Source organism: Nyctereutes procyonoides, unplaced genomic scaffold (assembly GCF_905146905.1).
Source record: "Nyctereutes procyonoides isolate TBG_1078 unplaced genomic scaffold, NYPRO_anot_genome, whole genome shotgun sequence".
In the NCBI taxonomy this organism is placed as follows: Eukaryota; Metazoa; Chordata; class Mammalia; order Carnivora; family Canidae; genus Nyctereutes; species Nyctereutes procyonoides.
In genome coordinates, this window is record NW_026575082.1 from 14,602,640 (window position 1) to 14,628,388 (window position 25,749).

The following is a 25,749-nucleotide window of genomic DNA, read 5'->3' on the forward strand; positions in this document are numbered from 1 at the left end:
TGTATTGGCCATCTCTGGAATCCTCAGACCCTGGCTGCATTTCATTAAGCAGCCCTCCTCAGAAATCTCATCTCCATCCAGTCATCTGAACCAGAAACCTGGGTATCTGTCCCTCCTTCTTCATGTTACCAAATGATCTATCACAGTCACTAGTTCAGGAAACCCACAGATGAGCCTTGGCGCTGCTGTGGCCAACTGCTCCATTCCGGGGAACCCAAAGAGGCCAGGCAAATTGAAAGTGTAGCTTCTGGCTGGGTTGGCCAACACTGTTGCCAAACAAACTTGGATAAACTTGTTGCAAGACAAGCCAATCACTCAAGAGATGAGGGTATGGAAAACAGAAGGGGAGACATTTATTTTCGGGTGCTGGAAGCCAGGGGACGTGGCAGGCTCAAACCTGAATAGCCGGCCTCTATGCCTGCAAGATGGACTCTAGAGTTTTATAGAAGAGGCTCAGGAGGGTACGTGCAAGAAAGCAGGCAGAGAGCATGTGATCACGGGTGGGGTTGGTATGTATTCCAGCACATGATCATGGGCACGGAAGGGGGCCTGTAGGGTGTGGTCTCCTAGGCATGACCTTGCTATCTGGGCTTTTCTGGCCTGGCAGTTAGAAAGTTCCAGTCATTGCAAAACAGCGTGGTCAATACCTCAAGGAAGTGCGATAAGAAATAAGCATAATGGGTTTCAGTTAGTGCATGAGTTAAGCAGCCTTGTCTCTGTCTGGTTTTCACTGTTGGGGTCTATAGTTGAGAACGAGGGCTCCTTGACACTCCTCTCTAATTCTAACAAGCCTCAAGTTCTCTTTGCTTTTCCCCTTTCCCTTCATCCCCATTGCCTACATTCCAGCAGTGACCCCTCCCCCTCCCCATTCATTCCCCAAGATGCTGCCCCAGGAGCTTTAACAAATAATGCACAATGGAATATTACTCAGCGATAAAAAGGAATGAAATTCCAACATGGGTGAACCTTGAAAACATGCTTAGTGAAATAGACCAGGCATAAAAGGACAAATACACGATTCCACTTACATGAGGCATCAGGATAAGGCAAATTCCTTGAGAAACAAAAGCAGGATGGAGGTTACCAAGGGCTGTGGGGAGTTACTACTGTTACTCAGGAGTACCAAGTGTAGGGGAGGAAGAAATTCCTCTGCCCTTCAAGATCCTTCTAGCTGGACTGAGCATCAAATTGACAAGAGACAGGGATGCCTGAGTGACTCAGAGGTTAGGCGTCTGCCTTTGGCTCAGGTCATGATCCTGGAGTCCCGGGATCCAGTCCCACATCAGGCTTCCTGCATGGAGCCTGCTTCTCCCTCTGCCTGTGTCTCTGCCTCTCTCTCTGTGTGTATCTCATGTATAAATAAATAAATAAATAAAATCTTTAAAAAAAGTTGACAAGACAGATGAACAGGAGACAACGAATGTAGTTTTATACATATGGGGAATCTGCACAGACATGGAATCCCAAAGACAGTGAGGAGCCATGGGGCTTAGGTGAGCTAAGGAGAAGGGTAGACTCTGAGGATTCAAAGGGGGAGAAAGACCATTAGTGGGGAGGTGAGAGGAGATGTTTGGAAAACAAAGGTTGCTCTGTTATACAGAGAAATTTCTTCGGTAAAGAGAAGTCTCTGAATACCTCTTTTCCTGGTACAGGCAGACAGTTGAGGGTGAGGTAAAGAGCTTTTTCTGAATCTGCTGGGTTTGGATTGCTTTTTTTTTTTTTTTAATTTATTCGTAAGAGAGAGAGAGAGAGAGAGAGAGAGAGAGAGAGAGAAAGGCAGAGACCCAGGCAGGGGGAGAAGCAGACTCCATGCAGGGAACCCAATGTGGGACTCGATCCCGGGTCTCTAGGATCAGGCCCTGCGCCAAAGGTGACACTGAACCGCTGAGCCACCTGGGCTGCCCTTGAATTGCTTTTAATGCAAAGTAATCTTCATGTCAAAGTGGCCCATCTTGGAGCATGGTGCCTTTGGCCCTACTTGAGTTTGTGGTTGGGATGATGAAAAAGTTTCTGGAAGTAGTGATGATGCTTACCCAACATGAGGATTGCACTTAATGCCACTGAATGGTGGACTTTAAAGTGGTTAAAAAGGAAGGAAAAAAAAAAGATTGTGCAGATATGATTGTAATATTCCTCCCCACTGGAGTCTTCACGAGCTCTGTCACTCCCAGGATCAAATCCAAACCCTGAGAAATAAGAAGGGGAGGGTCCTGCCCTTCTGTTCCTTGGATTCCCACAAAATCTGCCTGTTAGTGGGGTCTGGGCGTTTCTCAGTGCCCCTCGCTGAGGGTTTGGAAGGAGGTAAGGGCCCTCTGTCTCCTTCCCCTCTTCTCTCCTTCCTCTTTCCTTCCTCATGCTCTTTTTCTCTTCCCTTCCTCTCTCACTGACTTATTTGCCCTCCTTGGGGCATGTCCTGTGCCCCCCCGCCCCCCCCCCATGAGTTGGCCTTTCCCTCAGCAGGGACAGCTGCGGAGTTCGTTGGAACCAGAATGTGAGGAACAGGAAGTGCCATTTTGGCTTTGGGGCCTTCCTCCGGTCTGGCTTTAGAGCAGTGTGGCCACGGCTATATTTTAACCCCCACGTGCTGCTTTGCCTGCCTCTCCATTGGGCTCAGAGCTTGGAGGGAAGCACTGGACTTAATTGATTGATGAGTTAATACTATTCAGACCCCAATGCCCGCCTTTCCCTCCTCATCAGGTAGTGACGATACCGGGAAGAGCCAGCTGGCTGGCAGGCACTGTTCTTAGACTTTTTACGTGTGTTCTAACGCATTTGAATCTGAACGACCTATGAGGTGGGTGCTGTTATTACCACCTTTTACAGACATTTGAGTACTGCTGGAGGCCACAGGTTCTGATCCCTGCTCCAAGCCACTGGTACTGCCTCCATCTAGGGCTCTGTGCCTTTGCTTATGCCGTGTCCTCATCCTTGAAGTTTAAATGCCACCTTTTCCTGAAAAAAATCTTTCCGGACTTCCCCAGACAGACACAGGGGCTTCTTTCTTCCATTGCTGTCTCCTACCTTGCATTAGGCCCAGACCGTATCACATGGTTATCTTTGCTGGGAGGGGCCCATCTTTTTCTTTTTGGATCCCCCAAACCCAGAATAGTGCCATGTACTCAGTACATATTTGAATGAACGCATTCAGAGTACTATTTGTTACTCTACGGTTTTCTCTGGGAAATATGAATGTGAGGTTGATTCAACGCCTTATTCCCCAACACATGGCCCTAGGTCATCTGAAGGTACCCTCAGAACGTTGCCTCTTCCCCTACGCCTATACCTACAGCTAAGCTTTTTAAAGAAACAGATTCAAAGATAGAACAGAGCAGGGGGCAGAGAGGGTGGACTGGATGAGGCACAAAGGGACCTTCTGGGGCGATGGAAATAGCTTGATTGGCATGGTGGTTACACAGCTGTGTATATTTGTCAAAACTCGTTGAACTGTATGTTTAAAATATGCGCATTTTATTGTCAAATATAATTTCAGAGCTGACTCAAAAATAAATCTAAGAAAGCAAAAGAGAGATCTTTTGGATTTCTTGTTAGGTTAGGAAAGATGGATTAATGGTTGATGGTGTTTGGTTGTACCACCATTCGATACCCAGTTTGGAGGGGGTGTGCTTTTTTCTTCTTACTTTGACTCAGTGGAAAATCAAGTCTTGTTGAGTTACTGCAGCTGGATATCAGAAAAAGCAGAAGTGTAACAAGCAGACGGACAGCTGACTCCCCCGTGCTCCCCGTGGCGCTTCTTGGGTTTGGTTTAGTATCAGTGTCTGTAGGGATCCTTTGCAACTTCAGTTTGAGACTTCACTTATGTCATGAATCATTGAAATTGATGCTAGGTGGGGAGACTGCAGCAATAAACACTCTCTGCTCAAGGAAAATAATCTTATGAATGGCTTCTGAATAGATTTATTTAAAGAGCTATCCATAAAGCCCACCAGGATTTTCATGTGCTGTTCTTTTCAAATGTTTAATTTAGGTTTTCTGGGTAATCTGAAGAAATATGTATTTTTTAAATGTGCAAAAAGGAAATGAGTTTTAACATTTAGATTTTTTTTTTTAAACTGAGCCAAGGGGCACCTGGATAGCCCAGTTGGTTAAGCATCTGACTCTTGGTTTCAGCTCAGATCATGATGTGAGTTGTGAGATCGAACCCTATGTCAGGCTCCACGCTCAGTGTGGAGTCTGCTTGAGTGAGATTCTCTCTCACCCTCTCCCTCGGACCTCTTCCTCCCATTATGCTCTTTTGCTCACTTGCGCGCGTGCGTGCACTTTCTCTCTCTCTCAAATAAATAAATAAATAAATAAATAAATAAATAAATAAATCTTTAAAATTTAAAGAAAGTTGAGCTAAGATTTTCCAGTCTTATACCTCCTTCTATCTCAGGGTGCCTCAGATTAATGGGATTCTCATCATCATACATATTCTGTGGCACTTTGAAGGAATTCTCATGTGTTTGGGAAATTTACCTAATGTCCTTTTTTCTTCTCCTTTTTTTTTTTTGTTTAAAGATTTTATTTGAGATAGAGAGAGATAGAGAAAATGGGGGCAGAGGGAGAGGGAAAAGCAGACTCCCTGCTGAACAGGGAGCCCGTTGTGAGGATCGATCTCAGGACCCTGAGATCATGACCTGAGCTGAAGGCAGACACTTAATCGACTGAGCCATCCAGGTGCCTCCCCCATCTCCATGTCCCTTCTTGATAAAGGTGAACCACCATGGGATAGCAGCATAAAGCTGAGATTAACCTGACCAGATCTACATTTATTCACTACGTCTTGGCTTGCCATAACTGTGGAGATGAACACAGGATTGTATCCAAAGTTCAGACAGGTGGCATTACCATTGTGTCTGTGAAGTTCCATCAAATTAGAGATTGTCTTTAACCTGGAGTGGTCACAATAAATTCTAGAGTTACTGCCCATTTTGTCAAACTAATAGATCCATATTTCTAAGTATGAAGGAAGTTTGGAACCCTAGCTTTATGTTCTCACGAATGGTCATAGTACCTACTGTTGCTGAGATGAGTGTATGATGGTCATTGTCAATGTTCTCTGCTCACCTCTCTTTCTTCCTGTGGTCTGAAAATGGTCATTTAAAAAGGTGTTGCATCTATAAAGCCAATATTCTCTTGTTGTCTCCCCTAAATGACTATGAAAGTATTTTGCCTTCTGGAGCTTAACAGAAAGACAGCAGGTGAGATGTTAGAGCAAGGACCCACCCCTGATATGGGAATGGATGTCTCCGGAGTAAAATACTGGATTTAGGGGCTTAAGAGCAGAGCTGAGGAACTGATGGAGAGCTGGGGTCGGCCAATGATAGCCTCTTGGCCAAATCCAGCCTCAGCCTGTTTTGGTGAAGGCACTGTTCCTTGTCTGTTGTCTATGACTGCTTTCACACTTTGATTGCAGAGGTGAGTATTCGTGAACACGGCTGTATGACTCACAGAGCCTAAAAGCCTAATATACTTATCAGCCTCTTTATAGAAGAAGGTTGAGGGTCCCTGATACAGATAAAATATAATGGGAAAATTAAAAGACAAATTACCTGAAGGTTTCTTTTTGTGCTGGAATTGGTGGTTGGGTAAGAAAAAACCAAGTGGGGAATGCACATGCGTGGCTCATATTATAGAAATGCAAATATACACATAGGAAGTCTGTCTGGGGCCTTCAGAGTTCCCCTATACCCTGCAGGGGAAGAGGAGGGCAGTGGGGACCCACGGCAGAGAGGGGCCTTTGCCCTCCAGGGAGCTTGCCTACTGGGAGCCTCACAGTCATGAACGCACGATTCCAGCCCCTTCTCTCCAGCGAAGAGCTGTTGTGCTCCCTGGCCTGGGGCTGTCTTTAGACTGCCTAGAGGTATAGACCCCCTCAACTCCTGCTTCTCTTGGGGTGTGTGGGCTCAGAGCCCACCTTGCTGTCTGGGGTGCTGACCGCATGGATCAGATGTGATGCTTAATCGTAAAAGGAAATGTTGGTGTCCTTCCCTCTGAGTTTTCCTGTTCTGCAGTGTCATTGGAGTAGAAAGAGCAGTGGGCCAGCTGGTGGTAGCCGCCTTCAGTTCTAGCATCTTCTCTGGCTCCCATGGGCAGTGCTAGTTGTTTGCTTAGTTCTGTCTAAGCTCTGTGTATGATCGATTGAACACACAGGATCGCTTGAAGAAGCCCCTCATTTAGTGCTCTGACTGCCCCCCAACCCTTCTGTGGTTCCCTTCTCCTAGCTTCTCTCTCAGGAACACATCCAGGCTCCTTGAGGGCAAAGGCGCTAGTTTGCCATCGTGTCTCCGTGTCTTGGCTGATGCTTGGCCCATGATGGATTCCCCATAAATACTGGCTTACCGACCCCATGTTTTGCCTCAGTAGGTGTCCAGCCAGTGGGAAGGCTTAGGATTTTTGTTTGTTTTTCATTTCTTTGGCTTTACTTATATACCTGACTTGTCAGTTCCTTTGGCTGTGCTCGGAATTCTAGGATTTGGGGTAATTGATTATTTTCCCTCGCTTCTGCCTGCCTGCCTGTCTGTCTGTCTGATGGCATCTTTTATTATCCCTTTTCTCCAGGGAGCCTGGGGGTCCCTTGACAGCCCTTTTTAGCTCCCCCTGCTTTTATGAGCATCTGCAACTTTTTCTTCACCATTACTGGGCGATCAGAAGAAGTGAAGGTGAAGCGGTGTGTCTGATTTGTGATTTCACCTCTGTGTGAGGTGGACAGCTGGGCCGGCTTCTTTTCAAGGGAAAGTTGGGACCACCATCGCCTGATAACAGGTTTGGGTAATAGCGATATCTTACTTGATCTAAGGTTATTGATATTCTTTGGGTTGTTGCTACAAATCAAAATTGTGGCTGTTTCTGTTAGCCCGTTAGCTCTACCTAGACTCATTCGTTGAACCGGAGGCACAAAGGAAGAAATTTCTAATGTAAGTGGGCTCCTGTTTATTTAGCTGCCCACTCTCGCACATAGATGCACATTGTTGTGAGATTGTTAATGTGATACTTATAAATTATCTGTCGGGTATCATAAGCACAGAACAAAGAGCCGGACAGCTCTGGCATGCTGTCAGAAGCCCAGCACTGTGTTCGCGTGGTAGGAGCTATGTTTGCTGGAAGGTACTTTAGAGGTCCATCTAGTCCTGTGTCTTCATAGGTGAGGACGCTGCAGCTCGTGGAGAGGGGACTTGCTTCAGGTCAGCCTATCTGGTTAGGGCAGAATTAGAGCTAAAATCCTCATCTTCTGACCCCTAAGAGCAATGATTGTTTAATATAATAGCTATTCGAAGAAGCAAACCCACAAAACCCAGCAGTTACTGTCAACTCATGGCCATTCTGAAATTTGACTTGAATTCCTAAAAATGTCTTGATTCCAATATATTTGGATTTTAAATATGCATTGCCAAACTATGGATGGATCACATTCATTTTTTTTTTTCCTAACTTGACTTAAATGCTTCTGAGTAAATAATCTTTCTGGAGACCAAGGTTCAGCTTCAGCTGCTTGGTTAGTTGCGTTTTCAGAGTAGCAGAATTGGCACCTGTCCTGTGGCCCAGTCCGTCGGGACTGCAGTTATCCCAGTGGGCAGGGCTAGTCCTTCGGTTGTGTGGCATGTCCTTGGGGCTGACCATGGCAATCTGGCTGGTCTGCTGCCCTCTGCCTGTTTAGCCATGATCTCTCTGTCCCCCCCGCCTGCCCTGCTACCGAGGCCACTCTGCGTCTAGACTGTCCCCATTCCCTGCTGCATGGCCCTGGCCATCCAAGACTCGTTAGTGACAGCTTTCACTTTCTAGATTCTTGACATCATTAAATACAGCAAACCAGGGATGCTCATAGGAGGAGACAATGCAAACATTAGAGTTTGGGCCGATGGAATTCTTACTTAAAACTTGTCAGAGTCCTAGAATCCACTGCCTTCTCCATTAAATCAGAGATAGTAGTTAACACCAGTTGGCCTCTGCATGTGTTACGCAATCGTGTCCTGAAAGGATGGCTCTCGGCTACCAGAGGACCAGAAGTCAGCGACACATCTGTCACTGCCAGGCAATTCCCATTCTTGCCACTAATCAGAGTGTTTGCTAAGATCCAATGTAACTAAGTGGTCTTGGCCGCTGAAATACCACATTAAATGGAATTGTAATTATTTCATTTAATCTCATTTCAAATATTTACATTTTCTTGAAGACTGAAGCAAATGACCTGCATCAGAAAGACATGCTATTTCAATAGAGTAAGAAAAGCACCAGTACAGTGTCTACTTTAATCTCTGACTTTGAGATCTTTCTCAACATGATCATTAAATTTAAGATCACGATGGGGAGCATCAGATGGAACAGTTCAAGGTCAGCCAGATATAATAACTATCAGTTCATACCACGGTTCTGAGGCGAGGCTTCCCAATTAATGTCACGGTCACAAATCTAAATCAGAATGTATGAAACTTCTTAAGAGTACAAGCAGAGTAAAACTATGTGGATTATTTATTTCATTGACTTTTTTATCCTCATATGCCTGGGCTTCTAAAAGCAACTGGGACTTATATAAATAAAAAACTCAGTATTGGAGACCTGTGTTTGTTTGTTTGTTTGTTTGTTTTACCACCCACTAAATTCATAGTAGCACTTTATCATGCCCACAACTTTTATAAAGATGCTTAAAATTACATGGTTTTTAAAAAGGGGGAAAATTTTATATTGTGAAAATATATCAGTGTTGGAAAGCATCAAATATCCACTGCCCCCAAACAACAGCAACATGCATAAGCCTCTAGTTTTTGGCATTTCCTCCCCAAATCATGCCTCCCTCTACTAACACAAATCTCAATCTATTTCTTGTTTGCTTGTTTGTTTGTTTGTTTAAGGTTTTATTTATTTATTTATTTACTCACTTACTTGAGATAGTGAGAGCACCTGAGCAGGGGGACAAGGGGAAGGAAGGGGGAGAAAACCTTGAGCACACTCAGAGGATCACAGAGCCCGATATGGAGCTCCATCTCACAACTTTGAGATCACGACCTGAGCCAAAACCAAGAATAGTGTTTTAGGGACACCTGGGTGGTGCAGTTGGTTGGATGCCTGATGCCTGATTTTGGCTCAGGTCATGGTCTCAGGGTCATGAGATTGAGCCCTTGTTGAGCCCCACATTGGGTTCCACGCTCAGTGGGGAGTCTGCTCCTATTCCTACCCTTTCCCTCTGCCCATCCCCCTGCTCGTTCTCTCGCTCTCTCAAATAAATAAATATATATTTTTTAAAAAGGCATTTTAAACCCAGGCATGCATTACTACTTCGTTCATTGATCGTACAACTAACATCATTTATGAAACTAAATACCATTTTATGAAAATATGTTTGAAAAGAAGTTCTGGGGCAACCCGGGTGGCTCAGCGGTTTAGCCGTCACCTTCGGCCCAGGGTGTGGTCCTGGAGACCCAGGATCGAATCCCACATTGGGCTCACTACATGGAATGGAGCCTGCTTCTCCCTCTGCCGGTGTCTGTGCCTCTCTCTCTGCGTCTCATGAATAAATAAATAAAATCTTAAAAAAAAAAAAAAAAGAAAAGAAGTTCTGTCTTCTAGGCCATAATTATTTCCTGAATAACTTCCTTTAGCTGCTCTTCCTCTTCTTCTGATGTTTTCTGATCTTCAGATTCTTTCAAAATAAATCATCCTAATGTATTTAACTATACACCTGTTTGCACACATTCTACCGAAGGGCCGTTTCCCCTTAAGTGTCCCGAGTGCTTCCGTGGAATGCCGTATCTTGTTCCCGTGAGGAAATAACATCAACCCCTGGTTCCTGAGGCTCTTGCCAACGTGTGCTTCGTGTATGATGCATTTGACTGGGCACCCGAGTTTGTTTTCAGCTTATGTGGGCCTTCCTTGTTCGCATACCATTTCTTCTATGGTTGACTCACACCTTTCCAGATTCTGAAGAAAGGGAAAAGGGATGATTCATCATTAGCTTCGGTCCACAGGCTCATAAATTTCCTTCTCTTTACCTAACTAATCATCATCCTTACTAATTATGCTACAGAAAATAAACTGGAATGCAGTATAGGCTGGCTTAAGATAGAACAAGTCCATGTATAAATGAGAGATGCCACCGTCAAGACGGCTTGAGTGGCTAAGCAAGGAAGAGAGGAACTGTTTTCCCATCTGGCATTTGTGTTCAGCCTCTACTGTAGGGCCTAGACTTACTTGGATAGAGTTGGAAATTGAGTACTGTAATGTAGTTTTAAGGGAGCTTAACACCAATTAAGTGAACATTACTTGGAACATAAATTCATGAATAAAATTGGATGTTGGTTTTGTTGAAAAATGATGGCATGGCAAGTCTTGGGGCAGGGCCAAGGAGAACACTTGCATTCTTCCTCCCAAGCTGTTCAACATGGCAGTTCTTTGAGAGCCAGGAAGAGCTCTCTGGGCAGGTGGCACACGGGGAGGAGGCGGAGTCAGGAGGGAGGGAGAGAGAGAGAACCTGTGCTCCTTGCACCCTTTACCGGACTTCAGCTACACTTCCATTTTGCCCCATTGGCTGGTGATCCACAGGCTTCCAGAGGCTGGATGACCTGTTCTAGGGTCACAGCTGGTAGTGATAGAGCAAGGTTTTGAGCCAAGGTTCTTGGAGGCCAAAGTCCCTGCTCTTCCCACTCTGCTAATCTGCTACCCACATTTTTATATGGAAAGAAGATAAATAATAAGGGAGGAAGGAAGGTTAATAAATCGGTGGTCATTGTTTCGGTACTGGGGTCAGGAAACATGTCCCGGCTCCATATATCTTCGGAGGTAGTGGTCCTGAGGGCCATTGTGAAGGAAAGTGGTCTCCAAATTCAGGAAGGGGTTGCAGGGCTCTGTGCTTTTTCTCATACCCATCCCCCATCTCATCCTTTCCACCACCAGAGCTCAGAGCCCCCCTCCCGCCCGGCCGCACCCTCATCTCCCTGGGTTCCCTGGTACTCTGTCCAGGGGCTTCTTTTTTTTGTTTGTTTTTTTAAAGATTTTATTTATTTGTTCATGAGACACACACAGAGAGAGAGAGGCAGAGACACAGGCAGAGGGAGAAGCAGGCTCCATGCAGGGAGCCCGACATGGGACTTGATCCTGGGTCTCCAGGATCATGCCCTGGGCTGAAGGCAGGTGCTCAACCTCTGAGCCCCCCCTGCACACACACACCCCCGGGCATCCCCATTCTAGAAGATTCTATCTTGGCTGCCAAGACACGGGGAATTTCCGTTCCGCGGGCCTATGGGCCCCCTTCCCAGCCCCACATGCCCCCTGGGCCTGGGGGGACCTGGACGCTCCTGCCTCCCTTCTCCTGCCCCGTGGCCCCCCCACTGCCTCGTGGGGACTCGGGTGCCCACATCCTGGGCCCCGCACACTCCATCGCACCCCCTACTCCACCCGAATTGCCCTGAGGGACACCTGTCCCCGGAGCCCCACGGCCCCCTCCGTGCCCTCCCGCTGCTTGGCCTCCTGCTGCCGGGGCCGCGCGGGGACACGGGGGTGGCTTCCCTTGCCACAGCTCTTCCTTTCGGGGGGACTTAGCGGTGTGCTCCCCAAGCCGTCCCTCTGTTCTGTGTCGTCCGGCCGATGGGCCTTCCGTGGCCGTCGCCTGGCTCTCAGGTCCAAGCCCGACTCTGCTCTGCAGCATCAGCTCCACGCTTGCAGCCTTTGTCCAGCTCTTCCATGTCTCCCTGAAGAACTCATTTCGTGGATCTTCCTCACATCTCAACTGGAGTAAGGCCCAGACAGGGGCACTCTCTCGGGATCCCCATTTCTCCTAGGGATGCCACCCACCCTCCTCCTCTTCTCATCTTCATCCCAGTTGCCAGTCTTTCCTTCAACGACTCGCTACCTCTTGTCTAATATTATAATAGCTTTTCAGCAGGTCTTTCCAATCTATCTTGAATATGACTAATGAGTCATTCTCATAATCTTTTTTTTTTAAAGATTTTTATTTACTTATTGGACAGAAGGAGAGAGGGAAAGCATGAGCCAGGGAAGGGGCAGAGGGAGAGGGAAAACCAGACTCTGCTGAGCAGGGACCCGGATGCGGGGCTCCATCCCAGGACCCCAGGATCATGACCTGAGCCGAAGGTAAACAACCCAGGCGCTGCTCATTCCCATACTCTTGCCCTCTCTGGGGTCTACCCATTGCCCATTACAAAGTCCCACATCCAAGCAGCCCTGGTGGCTCAGCAGTTTAGCCCTGCCATCAACCCAGGGCGTGATCCTGGGGTCCTGGGATCGAGTCCCACATCGGGCTCCCTGCATAGAGCCTGCTTCTTCCTCTGCCTGTGTCTCTGCCTCTCTCTGTGTGTGTGTGTGTGTCTCTCATGAATAAACAAATAAAATATTAAAAAAAAAAAAAGTCCCATATTCTTGGCCTGGCACTCGAAGCTCTCTATGTTGTGTGTGGTCTGGGCCTGGCCACACTCCTCTCTCTCCTTCCCTGCAGGACTGGGTTCCCCGGCTGGGCCAGGGGAAGGGTGCTTGCAGGCATCTGGGGGCGCCTGGCTGGTTCAGTCCGTGGGGCATGCGACTCTTGATCTTGGGGATGTAAGTTTGGGCCCCACGTTGGGTGTAGAGATTACTTAAAAATAAAAACTTTAAAAAAGATAATTAAAAACATGAATCCGTTTCAAAGACCTAAAGATAAAAGCTAAAACTATGAAACTGAAGGGTGGGCTTTTTTGAGTTACTCTCTTATTACGAAAAAAACAATCCTCTGGCCAGTGCCACAGGTAGAGTCTAGAAGTAATTCTGTAATGACTCACCCTCTCTCCTTTGCTCACAGTGATTTCTGAACCTAAAGAAAAGTGCCCCCTAATTTTACATGTCTAAATCCTCTCCATAATCCAGATTTTTCATGGAGCCATCCCCGATTCCTCCCTTCCTGTATGGCATGTATCACTCTATATTTATATTACGACTGTTAGCATGCATAACTGGTTATGGCTAGGCTGGGAGTCTCTTAATAGGCAGTGACAAGGTCTTAGTTACAAGAGACAAAAGCAAATACCATCATGCCTGACACATGGCAGATGTCCAATAAGAACTGGAATGAATAAATGAATGGAAGAAGAAATCTATTCACGTTTTCTTTTTTACCTAGCCTTAAATTACCTAAGAGTAGCATTTGGATCTGATTCATCTTTATGCCCTATAGTAGCTAGCATTGTGCTTTGTGCCTGATTGATGCCCCACAGATACTTATGTCTTTAATTTTTTACTTTTTTTCGGCTTTACTGAGGTATAGTTGACAAAATTGTAAATTATTTGAGGCGTGCATGGTGGTGATTTGCTACGTGTACATTGTGAAAGGACCCCCTCCAGCTGATAACATGTCCATCACCTCATATGTTTTTTTTTCCAGTGAAAACATTTGAGTTCTACCTTTACCAAATTTCATTTATTCAACAAACACTTCTTGAATTAGTAGAGAGATAAGCAGTCGATTATGATACGAACTTTCTGAATGCTGTATTACTATATTTGACTTTCGATAATTTAGGCACCTTTACTACAGCTAAAATATTTGACACCGTGTTTCTCTTTTGGACTGTCATTGTTAATTTTTGCCAATGATTATTTTTTACTTTAAACTTTGCTGCATTTCTAATTTTTTAAAAGATTTTATTTATTTGACAGAGAACACGAGCAGTGGGTATAGGTGGTGGGGTGGTAGGGTGGTGGGCAGAGGGCGAGGGAGAAGCAGGGAGCCCGACTGTGGGGCTTGATCCCAGGACCCCGGGTCATGGCCTGAGCTGAAGGCAGTTGCTTAACCAACTGAGCCACCCAGGCGCCCCCTGCATTTCTAATTTTGATTTTAACAAATCATATCATTGGCGAGGAGTACATTCGTAATTTCACAAAGGAAGTTAGAAGAAGGTGGTTTGCTTTTTAAGAGAAATGTGTTGGAGCTTCTTTTCCATGTTAGCTCCTGGCTCTGGGAGTGGGTTGGTATTCAATGACTAGGAATTTTTTCTACAATAGTGGTTGGGTAGTTCTCTCCAAAGTATCGTGACTCCATCCAGAGAGAGTAAATTTGGATGCTTTCAATAGGAAACCATTGAAAGGTTGGTTGGGCGGCCTTCCTTGAAACAGTAGAGCACCAGGGGGTTCCTCAAACCCGGGTTAAGTCATCTGAGTTACTCTGCTGCCTTTCAATACCTGGAGGCTCATGTTATTTTTGCTCTTACTGTTTTATGGTGGGGTCTGCCTGCCGGTCTTCTCTGGCAGCCTTTTGCTATACCGCACTTGATTAGGATTAGTGAGTGAATAGTATTTGCTTATGGTCCCATTATCTGGTGCAAGCCTAAATATTAATGAGATTAAAAGGACTGAAAAAATACTAATGGTCCTCGTGTGCCTTTGTGACCCCCGCTGCCTGAAGGCTCATTGTAGTTGCTGCCTTTTGAGGCTGTCGTTTCCAGTTTTTGTCGCTTAAAACCAGATGATAAGAATTACTGTTTCAGTGATTTGATCGGAAAAAAATAACAGATGCCTGTGCGTGCTCCTTTGGGCAGCACCGTTTTAATTTCCGATGAGAGAGAGGAATAGTCCTAACCCGTATAGAATGGGCGAACTAGTTCGTTATGAATCCCTAGGTTTGGGACGTTGCCTGAATCTGGCAATGAATGCTTACAGGAGGGTAAGTTGAGTCAGGAAAAGAAGACCAGAGGGTCTAAGGAAAGAAATTTACTTTTAGGAGATGCTACAAAGCATTTAAAAAAAAATTTTTTTTTTTTTTTTACAAAGCATCTTAGAAGCTTGAGAATTTCCCCAGTGGATTTTAGAACAAGCCAGGGTCCACCAAAATACGTAAAACAGAATCAAGACTCCCTCTTTATGAACTGTGGGGCATTATGTACCCCCACGAAGTCATTCCCTTTAGAAACAAACCAAGTATTTACCATAAGAAGCCACCTGAGACAACCCGTCTACCTTCCACTGGGCATTACCTGCGGGAATCCTGTAATCTCGAGTGGGAAACTTTTATTTATTTATTTATTTATTTATTTATTTATTTATTTATTTATTTATTTTTAACCCAGCATCAGGACTTTTGAACTACTCCCATCAGATGTGCTGACATCTGAGCTTGTTGGAAATAATTAACTTTTCCGCATTTTTTTTTTTTTTGTCTTCTTCAGAAATGAACACACTTGAGTATGCTCTGTGCCTGTGAGCTCCCGGGTCACCCGGCCACCGTGGAAAGACCAGAAGGAGGAGGGCGTGGGCCTGCCGGCCTCTGAGAACAAGCTCCTCCGCCCGGCCTTGGCCTTGGCCTTGGCCTTGGCCTCCCCGCCACCGGGCCACGATGGAGACGCTCTCCCAAGATTCTTTGCTGGAATGTCAGATCTGTTTCAATTACTACAGCCCCCGGCGAAGGCCCAAGCTGCTGGACTGCAAACACACCTGCTGCTCGGTGTGCCTCCAGCAGATGAGGACGAGCCAGAAGGACGTGAGATGCCCGTGGTGCCGGGGCATCACCAAGCTGCCCCCAGGCTTCTCCGTGTCGCAGCTCCCCGACGACCCCGAGGTCCTGGCGGTCATCGCCATCCCGCACGCGTCCGAGCACACCCCGGTCTTCATCAAACTTCCCAGCAATGGGTGCTACATGCTGCCCCTGCCCATCGCCAAGGAGCGAGCGCTGCTGCCCGGAGACCTGGGCTGCCGCCTGCTGCCCGGGAGCCAGCAGAAGCCCGTCACGGTGGTGACGATCCCCGGGGAACAGCAGCCCCTGCAGGGGGGGCCGCCCCAGGAGGCGGTGGAGGAGGAGCCAGACAGGCGGGGCGCGGCGAAAAGCTCCACCTGGTCCGGGGTGTGCACTGTGATCCTTGTGGCCTGCGTCCTGGTCTTCCTCCTGGGCATCGTGCTGCACAACATGTCTTGCATTTCTAAGCGCTTCACTGTGATATCCTGTGGCTGAGCGGGCCTGCCGAAGTCTCTCGTGGGTGCCAACTAGGGGTTGAGCAGGTGTTGGTGATGGGATCGCAGCGAGAAGGAGGGGGCCGACGCTGATCATTTGGTGCCAGCGCTGGCCTCGGGGCTGCCACTTGATTAGCGGAGGGCAGACGTGAGGTCTCCACAGGATACCAGGCAAATCATTCTGAGTGTTGGTGGCAACAGCTTCGAAGACGATTGCATGCATCCTCATAATCATTTACTAAATGGACTGTAATTTCTGATTTTTCAAAATCATGTTACGAGATAGACGTATTCTACTTAGACGTTAAACCGTGCAAGTGCATACAATGTGATCTTCTCTAAATGTGGTAGATTAAAACAAAGATGCTATGTATACAAGTAGAATTAAACCTGAGAATCCATGTAAAAATTCAGCGACGACATGCAGTGCTGGTTTCTTTCCCCTTTTTAATGGAAATCCAGTCTCGTTTAGTTGCTAAGGCTTTTTATACCTTTTGAATGGCACCCAAATTAAAGTAAGTGAAGTGGACTGTCATTTTTTTTTTGAAGAAAATGTTTGAACAAGTGTTCCCGGTGTGTTGTGTTTTGTTACGCACCTTCATTTTTCTTCCCTTGTAATTAGAGCTCGCTACGTGTTTATTAAACTGAAAGCCCAACGGGGGAGCAATAAACTGAGTAATCATGAGAAATACCTAATCCTACAGGAACCCTATATGCCAATTTTTCTCAAGCCATCTCATGAGATAAGGATTTTAAATGTAAATATTGTGTATTTGTGTGTGTGTGAGTGTGTGTCATTTGATTTACCTCAGGTTTTGAATCTTTTCAGAAGAATCCCAGGAGTAAGACTTTGTTGGCCCGAATGAGTCCAGGGTCTGACACAGTGGCCACCTCTTGGGCACCGGGACCCGCTCTGTGAAGTGTCACCCACTCGTCACTTCCAACATTTGCTCCTCTTCTGTGTATTCAAGTCCTGTGTTCTGTGAGGCACAAATGGAAAGTAACAGAAGACTCTGTCTTTTGTCCTGGTTTGGAGGAGTCGTAGTAGATATGAGTGTTGTTCGTCGATGACAAACCCGGACTGACATTTTAATAGACAGTCCATGATTACTTTTCAAAAGATGTCGCGCTGTGAGAATTAAACCGTTTAGGATTCTAGTTTCCTCTTGCTGGTATAAGTGAGACGATCTCTTGTATTTCAAAATGTTTTTATTGAGAAAAGTGACAAGGTAAACCAACAACTCACATTCCCAATTTAAATGGATCAGTTCATCATAAATTCTCAAATATTCTTAAATGTGTAGTGGCCTACAGATGCTCATGAAGAAAGATCTGCTGGCGTTAAGCGGTAAATTCCTGTGCCTGAATGTGTGTGCATTCAGAAATAGCTGTGAGCTTTTACAGTTCTCCAATTTCTTTTATGGAATTCATGAAGCAAGTATATTTGAAAGCTCAAAGTAGAAATTAGGTTAAAATGCCATTTTATTGTGTAAGCTATTGGGCATTATACAACAAATAATCTAGGATTTATTTGGTATTAATAATTTAGGTATCATATTAGCTGAATACTATCCTCTATTATGTAACATAATATACTGTTGGGTTAGTGTCAACTTCTCAAAATCTGCCAGGCTGCCGTGATGCATGTCTGACCTCATTTCTATTCCTCTTGGAGGGAAAAAAAAAAAAATCACCAAAATGTTGCATTAAGAATGCTACATTTCAAATAGACTTTCCCCTTTGCAATTTCCAGCCAGGCCATATTTGAGTTAATTTTGTGAATGATATCTGCATCTGTTTATGTACAGTATGAAGTGACTGGCCCTGTAGTGTAGTATGTCCTCGAGTTCTGTGTGTTAAGTAGGTTAGATGTAGACACTAATGCGTGTGGCCGTAGAGCCCCGTGTTTCTTAGTGCAAAGCAGTAGAGTAAAAATGTCCACGTAACTTAAAAACAATCCCATGCTAGAGCTGCAGGTGAGAGTGCAAAATTAATCGGCTCTGTGATAGATTCTTGACTTTTCAATTTAAGGTAACAATAATACCAAGATCAGAATTTCCTGTGTGAGTCTTACTGACCTAAGAAATATTGTTTAAATGCATTCTGCCTCCAGTTACCTGTACATTGCCTCTTACGGTGCACCGTTGTGCACACGTGTAAGTGCGCGTGTGTTTGTGCGTGTCATACCTCAGCCTACAGATAGAATTTTTGTCGACTGGCTGTTTCACTGTTAGCTGGCATCCCCTTGCTCTGGCCTCTTCTGGCATTTCCTCACAACATGAACAACTCATCTACCCCGTGTGACAAAAGTCCAGTGACCCAATCAACCGGAATTCACAGTTGCACATGAGTGAAAAAAATCACAACTGAAAGCACAGAGTCAGAGCTGAAAGCAATCCCCAGTGGATTTGTTTCGTACATGAGCCCGTGGAGGCCCACAGAGGTAGGTGGCCCCTTGAAATTCTGCAACAAAAGGGAGATGAGAACTGCATTAGAGTTTCTCTTGCTCCTTCTTATGCCTGTTGACATCTCTGTCGGACTGTGAGCCTTTGGAGGGTGGATGCATACCCTTTACTCCTTTACTGACTCAACTATTGCTTTAGGTTGTGTGGGTTTTTGTTGTTGTTGTTGTTGTTTTTAATATATATACATATTCCTTTTAGTTAGCACTACCTCTCTGGGAAATGAAAGGAGGGTTGATTAAAAGACGAGTAGAGACATTTAATAAAAATGATGTGATTTGAATTTTTAAAATCGCACACCATTGGTTCCCCCCCCCTTATGTAAAGGACAATGAGTGTTGTGTAAATAGTTAACTTTAAGAAGCATGAATTTTCATCTTTATTAATGATCTTGACATAAACAAGAGAATGCTCAATATGTTAAGTTGAGCCAAGTATGCTATCGAAAAGCGTTGTCTTTGGGAAATTTTCATATAATGACCTGGGGCATAAGTTGTGATGAAAAGGCAAATTGGTTCTCAGTTTCAGTCATACTTTATGATTAGAAAGCTAAAAGGTACTTTCTTTGAGAATATAATTAAGTTTAATCTTCTGCATGACTTCAGAGTAGGTCCCTTGAAGGTTAACCCATGTGCTGGTGCAGCCTTCGAGATCTAGTCTGTTCAGTAGACCTTTCTCGGATGATGGAAATGTTCTATAACCTATGCTGTCCAATATAGTAGCCACTGGCCACATTGGCTAGTGGGCAGCTGAAGCAGGGTTAGTACGACTGAGGAGGTGGATTTTGTATTTTAAGTTACTTAAACATAGTCGCTCACATGGCTAGTGGCTACCATATTGGACCATGGGATTCTGGAGGGTTGTGCAGGGGAATCTAGCATCAGTGTTAATGGAATAAGGCTAAGAAGACGGTTTGTGGTTTAGTTACATGCAGTTGGCTGAAAAATCCTTTCTGGGCTTAAAAAGTATATGATCTCAAGTGTGACAATAAAAATTCATTGTTGCCCTTTGGGGTTATTACTTACATACTTTGGGTCAAAGAATGGTCAGTGAAACTTAAAGAGCGCTTTCTGAAGCCCCGTTTCTGGGATCATTAGCTGCATGTGAATCTGTTGTCCAAAAATAGTAGTTAGACAGTAGCTGTAAAACGTTTGACTTGCAAGCTATGCATGACCTGTACTGTGAAACTGTGTCTAGGGTCTTATGGCCAAAAAGTAAATGTTACAGAAAAAAAGAAAAAAAAAAGCGCCTAATGAAATTCCTCTTTGCTTCCAGCATCTTCCCCAGACTTCATCACTGCATCAGTAAGGTGTGAAATGTAAAAGCAGGCATGTTTTGCAGTGCTCATAGAGGGTTTTTGTTTGCCCTTGAAGTCTGCTGGCTTGTCATTGTGTTTGGTGTGGGCATATGTGGGCATCCTTTTTCAGATGCCAGACTATAACATAGGTACTGTTTTTAGAGTGAGATTTGACACTGTTTTAGTCTTGTTTGGTTTTTCCTTTTATCCCTTTATCACTGAACGAATTGGAAATTTGCAGCCTTGCACAGAAGCTTTTTTTTTTTTTTTTGGCTTAAAAAACATTGCCCATGGAATTTAAAGACTTCAGGGTTATTAAAGTTACTAAAACTGCTTTTTAAGTGAGTAAAGGAAAGCAGAAGACTTGGTTTGTGATATATTTTCATAGAAAGATGAGACTCTTCCTGACTGTATGGTGTGTATTCTAGTCTAGATTTTGGTTTGAAGAGTTCCCATTGCTTTATCTGAAATCCTGTGCTGTGTCAAAATTGGCTGGTCTGTTTTTCATTGCTTCTGAATATAAGGTAAACATTGCATTCATTTCAATTTAGCCCAATTGAGTAAATTTTTTTTCTAGAACTTGTCGGTGGGCATGACCTTTTTAGCTTGTCTTTTGAAATTACTATTAATATTTTTTTTGCCAAAATGGTAGTTTTTCTTTGGACTCAGGAGGAATTTAGAGGTCCAGAGGTTATTGGTATGAGAGGAGTACTATCGAAAAGGTTTGAATTTCTATCTTCTCTTAAAAGAATGATGCTGCCAATCAATCAGTGTTTTGTTTCCACATAAGAAGTGTCACGAGTCAGTTGATCTGTCATCCTTGACCTGGAAGAAGAGACTGTTCCTTGCCATTTCCGTCATTCCCAGTAAAACATCACTTACAAGGTAACCCTCACCAAAAGAGAAACTCCAAAAAAGAACAAAGTAATCCAGATAATTCAGTAACTGTTGAAAATAGTAATCTATCTCAAAGGCAATGAAGATCAGTTAAATTTTATTAAGCATGAAATACTTCTAAAAAAGAAGTGGAAATTCAAGCCATTGATTTTTTTTTTTCTGACATGATTCCCTGTATAGAGATCTATATCTATATCTTCACATAGGTATAGACATGTAGATACACACACGACTTAGCTGTAACAGGAGTTTAAATATCAAGTAAAAAATGTTGTTAGTCATGTTTTCCAATTTGTGGGTTATATAATGTTGACTTTAGATGTTAATTTCTTAACAAATGCTATAGGTTGCATACATTATATCAAACCAACCACCTTTGGGAAAGTCTATATAAATAAACTCTTGAGACTTCAAACATATGAAAAGGTGGGTTCTACTGTGTACATTTTATTGGAAAGCCATTGATGATTGAAGAGCATAAGTAAGTGGGGCATTTAATTTCCATTTTCCAAATGGCTTGTTTTTTGACTCTGCTCAAGCATCATGGGTAGAGTACCGTTATTCCTGAACTCTTGCAACATGGCTCCAATTTTTCTGCACAAGTTTCCTTGCACAGTTGGGCCAATGGGTTGTTGTATTTTTTTTCAGGATTCACTGCCTGGGGTATCCCACTATGTATATCTCACTTATGATGTAGTGGTGCTTGAAAACCCTCATCTCGTTAGCTGGACTTTATTATTCTAGTCTAAGATTTTTGATACTATTCATATTATGATCTTTTTAGGGACAATCAGTAATATTTGGGGCAGAGTACAGAGGAGTCTCTTGAAGTCTGCAACAGCATGCATTTTCTTTGTTTTTCTGGGGTGCTCTCTTATAGTTATCCTGTTCTTCTAGAACACTGCTCTAAATTCATCACCATGGGATGTAGGGCTGGTAGCCCATGTGCAAGTTTTCTGTATTCTCCCTGTGAGTTACTGGGTTATTCTAACAGGAGTTCCAAGGAATGTTCAATTTTTAATTTGACATTTGCTTTTTGAGAATCTGGAAGTAGATAATTGAATGTGAGGGTGGTAAAGGAGCATGGGCAGTAGGAAGGAGGAGATAAGAGGGAAAAAAAATGCCCCCTTAAAGGGGGAGCAAATAGCAACCTCAATCTATGTCATCTGTATTTAAATCGTGGGAGGACAAGAATAGCTGCTGCCATGCACCGAGCTTCAGAAAACAACTGGAGAGAAAAATTCTGTCTGGGAGCAGTGGAGATGTGGCCTCAGGTCTAGAGCAAAATAGATAGGCAGAGTGCCCAAGACAGTAAGAAGATACTTGCCAAAAAGGAGAGAAATCTACAATGGGATCACAAGTCGAGACAAAATGTATAGGAGCTAAAGAGCTGTCATGGATGACTAGGAGTAATGTAGACAAGCACAATTGGTCCTTCTAGAACAGCCTGCCAAATTCCATTCCAGATGTTTCAGTTGAAGACATAGGGAAATGGGTTCAGCTGATGAGAGAATGCAAGGAGGCCCCCCAGCGTTCTCTGCACACTAGACGCTTTAGAGTTGGTTGCTGAGTCATTACAAACTAATACCACCCTCTTACCAGTGAAATGCAGTGCCCCTGCCTGTGGATGTTTCCCAACTGAGTAGGTCAATAGTATTGGAAGACTCATTCAAGAATATTTTCGTTTTTCAATCCTGGTTGTTGTCATTTCTTCTATTTTCTTTATTCCTGTTTGCCTCACTTGACAGTTGCAGGTGGGGAGGCTGGTTTCAGCTTGGGGTGGGTACAAACTCCCCAACCCAAGCCATGCAGCTGGTGAACAGGGTTCCCGCCATTTCTTCCAGGCCCACTGGTGGGTTCCCCGGCCCTCTTGATAACTAATACTCCAGTCAAATGGCTAGATTAATGCTGCTCTAGAGGCTAACTCAAGTCCTTGACATGTTTCATTTACAAGTATGTGGATTATTTATTTTAGGAGCTTTTCTTTTAAAGGGCCAAATAGCCCTACAGATAAATGAGCTGCTGGGCTGTGTAGAAAATATTGTTCAAATGTTGCCAAATAATTGACTTTGTAAGGGGGATATTAAGCTGCTGTTTATAAATCTGAATGTCTTAAAAGCATTCTTGCTTGCTCTCTCTGTTGTAGATGGTGTCTTAGCAAGTCCTGAGTTTTTCCAATGAACCCAATTTTAATATATGGTATTTTTGTATGCCAAACTGGTGTCTTGTCCTTTGTATATGTGGTAATGTTGATTTTATGACTACTGTTAAAACACATTTGCTATGATTAAAATTCATAAAACGATTTCAAATAGACTCACGCGTTGGTTTTTTTTTTCCTTCCTCTTCATGAAAAAAAAAATTGGCTAGAATTTTCATCATCAGCTACTCTAAGAATTTTAATAGACTTGGGTAATAAAGCAACAAGGAGCTCCCGAGCCAAGAATTTTAAGTGGAGGTGACCTTCAAGTGGCTTCTCTGAGAAGCCAAAGAACGCATTTGTAATGAGTAAGCCCAAGCATGGTTTTGCAACTTGGGTTTTCATGGCTTCCAGTGGCCCTACCTTTCTCCTTCTACTGTTTAGAAATGGCATTGGATGCGTCAGACCCCAGGTGGACCATCTCATTGTACTACGTGTAGAACAATTCACAGTGGCCCCTGTGCAGTGAGAGGCAGTGTGATCTGCCTCTTGGCTCTGAATCTGGAAAGGTATCCTTCAATATGTGTTTTCATCAGTGGGACAGAGTGGGAGAGACTTTTTTTTTTTTAATCAACCGGTCTTTCAGTAACTGGATTACAGCAATGAATTTCAATTCAGTTTAGCTAGTGGCCTAATCCTAATTAAAGGGTTATCAATGATCTGATCATGCATGCAATGCTAGTATAAGCATGACCTGGCTCTGTCTGGCAATTAAAAAATAATCCCCATAGTTTTAAAAGTGTGCGATTACTGTAATTCAAAATCTATTTCTTGTACCAAAAAAGCAAGTTTTGTATTAGGGAGTCCAGATTTTTGAAAATGTGAAATTTATTTGGCATATTTTAGAATTTCTTGTGTGGATTTTCCCGGTGCTGGGGTAAATAGGCACATGTGTGGGTTGGGGAGGGATTCCCTTATAACTGCTTCCTCGTGCTTGAGCTTTTCTTTCAGCTGGAGGAGTTAACTGGAAAGGCTAAAGGCGTTTACAGCATTTATTAAATACCTACCTTAGCTTTTCTAGGTCTCAGCTCCTCCCATGTCAGGGCTGGGTGTACCTATAACCTTATCTAGAGACTTCTCTTTAGACATCGCGGGAATTAGGGTGAATGGGAGGGAACCACAGGCGAGTCCTGCTCGCACATCTTGCCTGGGGGTGCCCACATTGGCAACCTCTTCAGATGAGACTGTTTGGATAGCACACGTTTTCTGTCTCTGGGTGTAGGGTTGCAAGAAGTAGGGGGTGGGAGGGTCTATGTCAGCTCCAAGGTCTTTGCCATTCCAACCCCTCTCAGCAAAAGGATATTGCGTGTGAGTAACTGACGGTCTAGAGGGGATGGTGGAGGCTACACAGGGAGTCCTTGGAACCAGGCCTGGCGTCCACCACGTGCCACCCTCATTCTCAGTCGTTGAATATGTGTCCCCTCCAAATACTCGGCCTGATTTCTGGAGATGAAAGCCTGTTTATCTGCCAATGCATTAATTTTTCTTCCTCAACGCTTTTGTTTCCAATAACAATTCTTGAAGAAATACCCATGTTCGGTGTACATGGCGTAGCAGCACTAGGCTGCGTAGCAGCACTAGGCTGGGGTAAATGGCAGCTGGGTGGGGGGGAGGGGAGGAACTGGCCCTGGAATCAGACTGAGTCTCTGCTCTTCTTTTTATAGGTTTGAAGACTTTTGCACAATTCTGCTTGACCCAGAAAATAATATAGCTGTAATTGGATTCAGTCTCTCATTCTTCCTGCCTGTTCCTGGCATTCCCCATCACTTCCACACTACTTTGCTTGATAAATGAATGTATTATTATTTGCAAGAGTAAGTGAATGTAGAGATGTGCATGCGTGTGCGTGCGTGCACATGTCTGTATTATGTGTGTGCACACATACATGTGAACCTTTCATGGACTCTTGGCACAGATTTTTTTAAAGGTTGAAAGAGTGAAGATCTTTGGAGGTAAATCAAAGTAAAGTACACCCATTGGGCTACAAAGGAAGGATAATTTATATAGACTCACCTGGGAAGGCCTCCACAGGTCATGCGTTCCTTCATGCAGCATTCCCACTAGGCACTAGGGCTGCCCAGATGAACGAGATGGGAATGGCCCCTGTCCTGTTGGCCCTCACAGTCCTGTAAGGAAGACAGGCATTAATAAACACTGTTTATGTCCAATGCGGGGGGACACGGTGTTTGAATGCATATAACAGGGAAGAGGGCAGGCTGGTTGGTGGATCCAGGGTAAGGGATTAGTCAGAAAAGGCAATGGCTTCTAGAATAAGATCTGAAGGATAAATTGGGGTCAGTGAGGACCAGTTATGAAAACACATTTAAGAAGGAACAATAAGAGACAGAGGAGGCGTGATGCCTTTTAGGGAGGCAGAGCCGGCTTTTCTTGTCGGGCTCCCTGCCATTCGTGCCCTGCCTTATGCCACATTGCCCTGTAATTGATGATATTTTGGTATGACTCGCCAATCCCCAGAAATATCCACAATAGAGCATTTTACAAAAGCACAGCTATGAGGTCTATTCCACCAGTAGTTATTTCCATCAAGTGTCACCGTTATGTGGAACCAGTTCCACAATGAATATTTCACCTCCCTGTGCCCACAAAATGTGGCTATTTCCCTCCCTCCGGGCCAGGTGTGGAAGCAAAAGCCATGTCCAGCCTTTTGTTCTGAGAGTTATGCTATTAGTTTCTGCATCGAACAGGTTTAGGGTCTGATATTGCCGACAAAGGCTACAGATCAGGTCTGTGGGAGGTCAAGTCTTGGGAATAGCCTTGCCCAAGCTCTGTTTGAGATAGTTGTAAGTATTATGTGAAAATGTTTTGTGGCTAAATAAACCAGGAAAACGGTGGGTTAAATGAGGATTTTTTTTTTGAATTGTAGAACTTTTTAAAGGCTTTAGCATGTGTAGCATGTCTTCTAGAGAAACAGAGCCCATAGGATGTATCTTTATACACATAGCTATATAAAT

The 25,749-nt window shown here is 44.3% G+C and overlaps 1 protein-coding gene across 5 annotated transcripts in view; it reads left to right on the forward strand.

The window, feature by feature from the left end:
- Positions 1-22,893, forward strand: part of LOC129514475 (E3 ubiquitin-protein ligase RNF152) — a 79,878-nt gene extending 56,985 nt beyond the window's left edge. For all 5 annotated transcript variants that reach the window (XM_055333045.1, XM_055333043.1, XM_055333044.1 and 2 more), the window contains one exon: positions 15,144-22,893. In XM_055333045.1, coding sequence (XP_055189020.1) covers positions 15,311-15,922 — 612 coding nt within the window. In that variant the 5' untranslated portion in view covers positions 15,144-15,310 and the 3' untranslated portion in view covers positions 15,923-22,893. The remainder of the gene's footprint in view (positions 1-15,143) is intronic.
- The last annotated feature ends 2,856 nt before the right edge of the window (positions 22,894-25,749 follow it).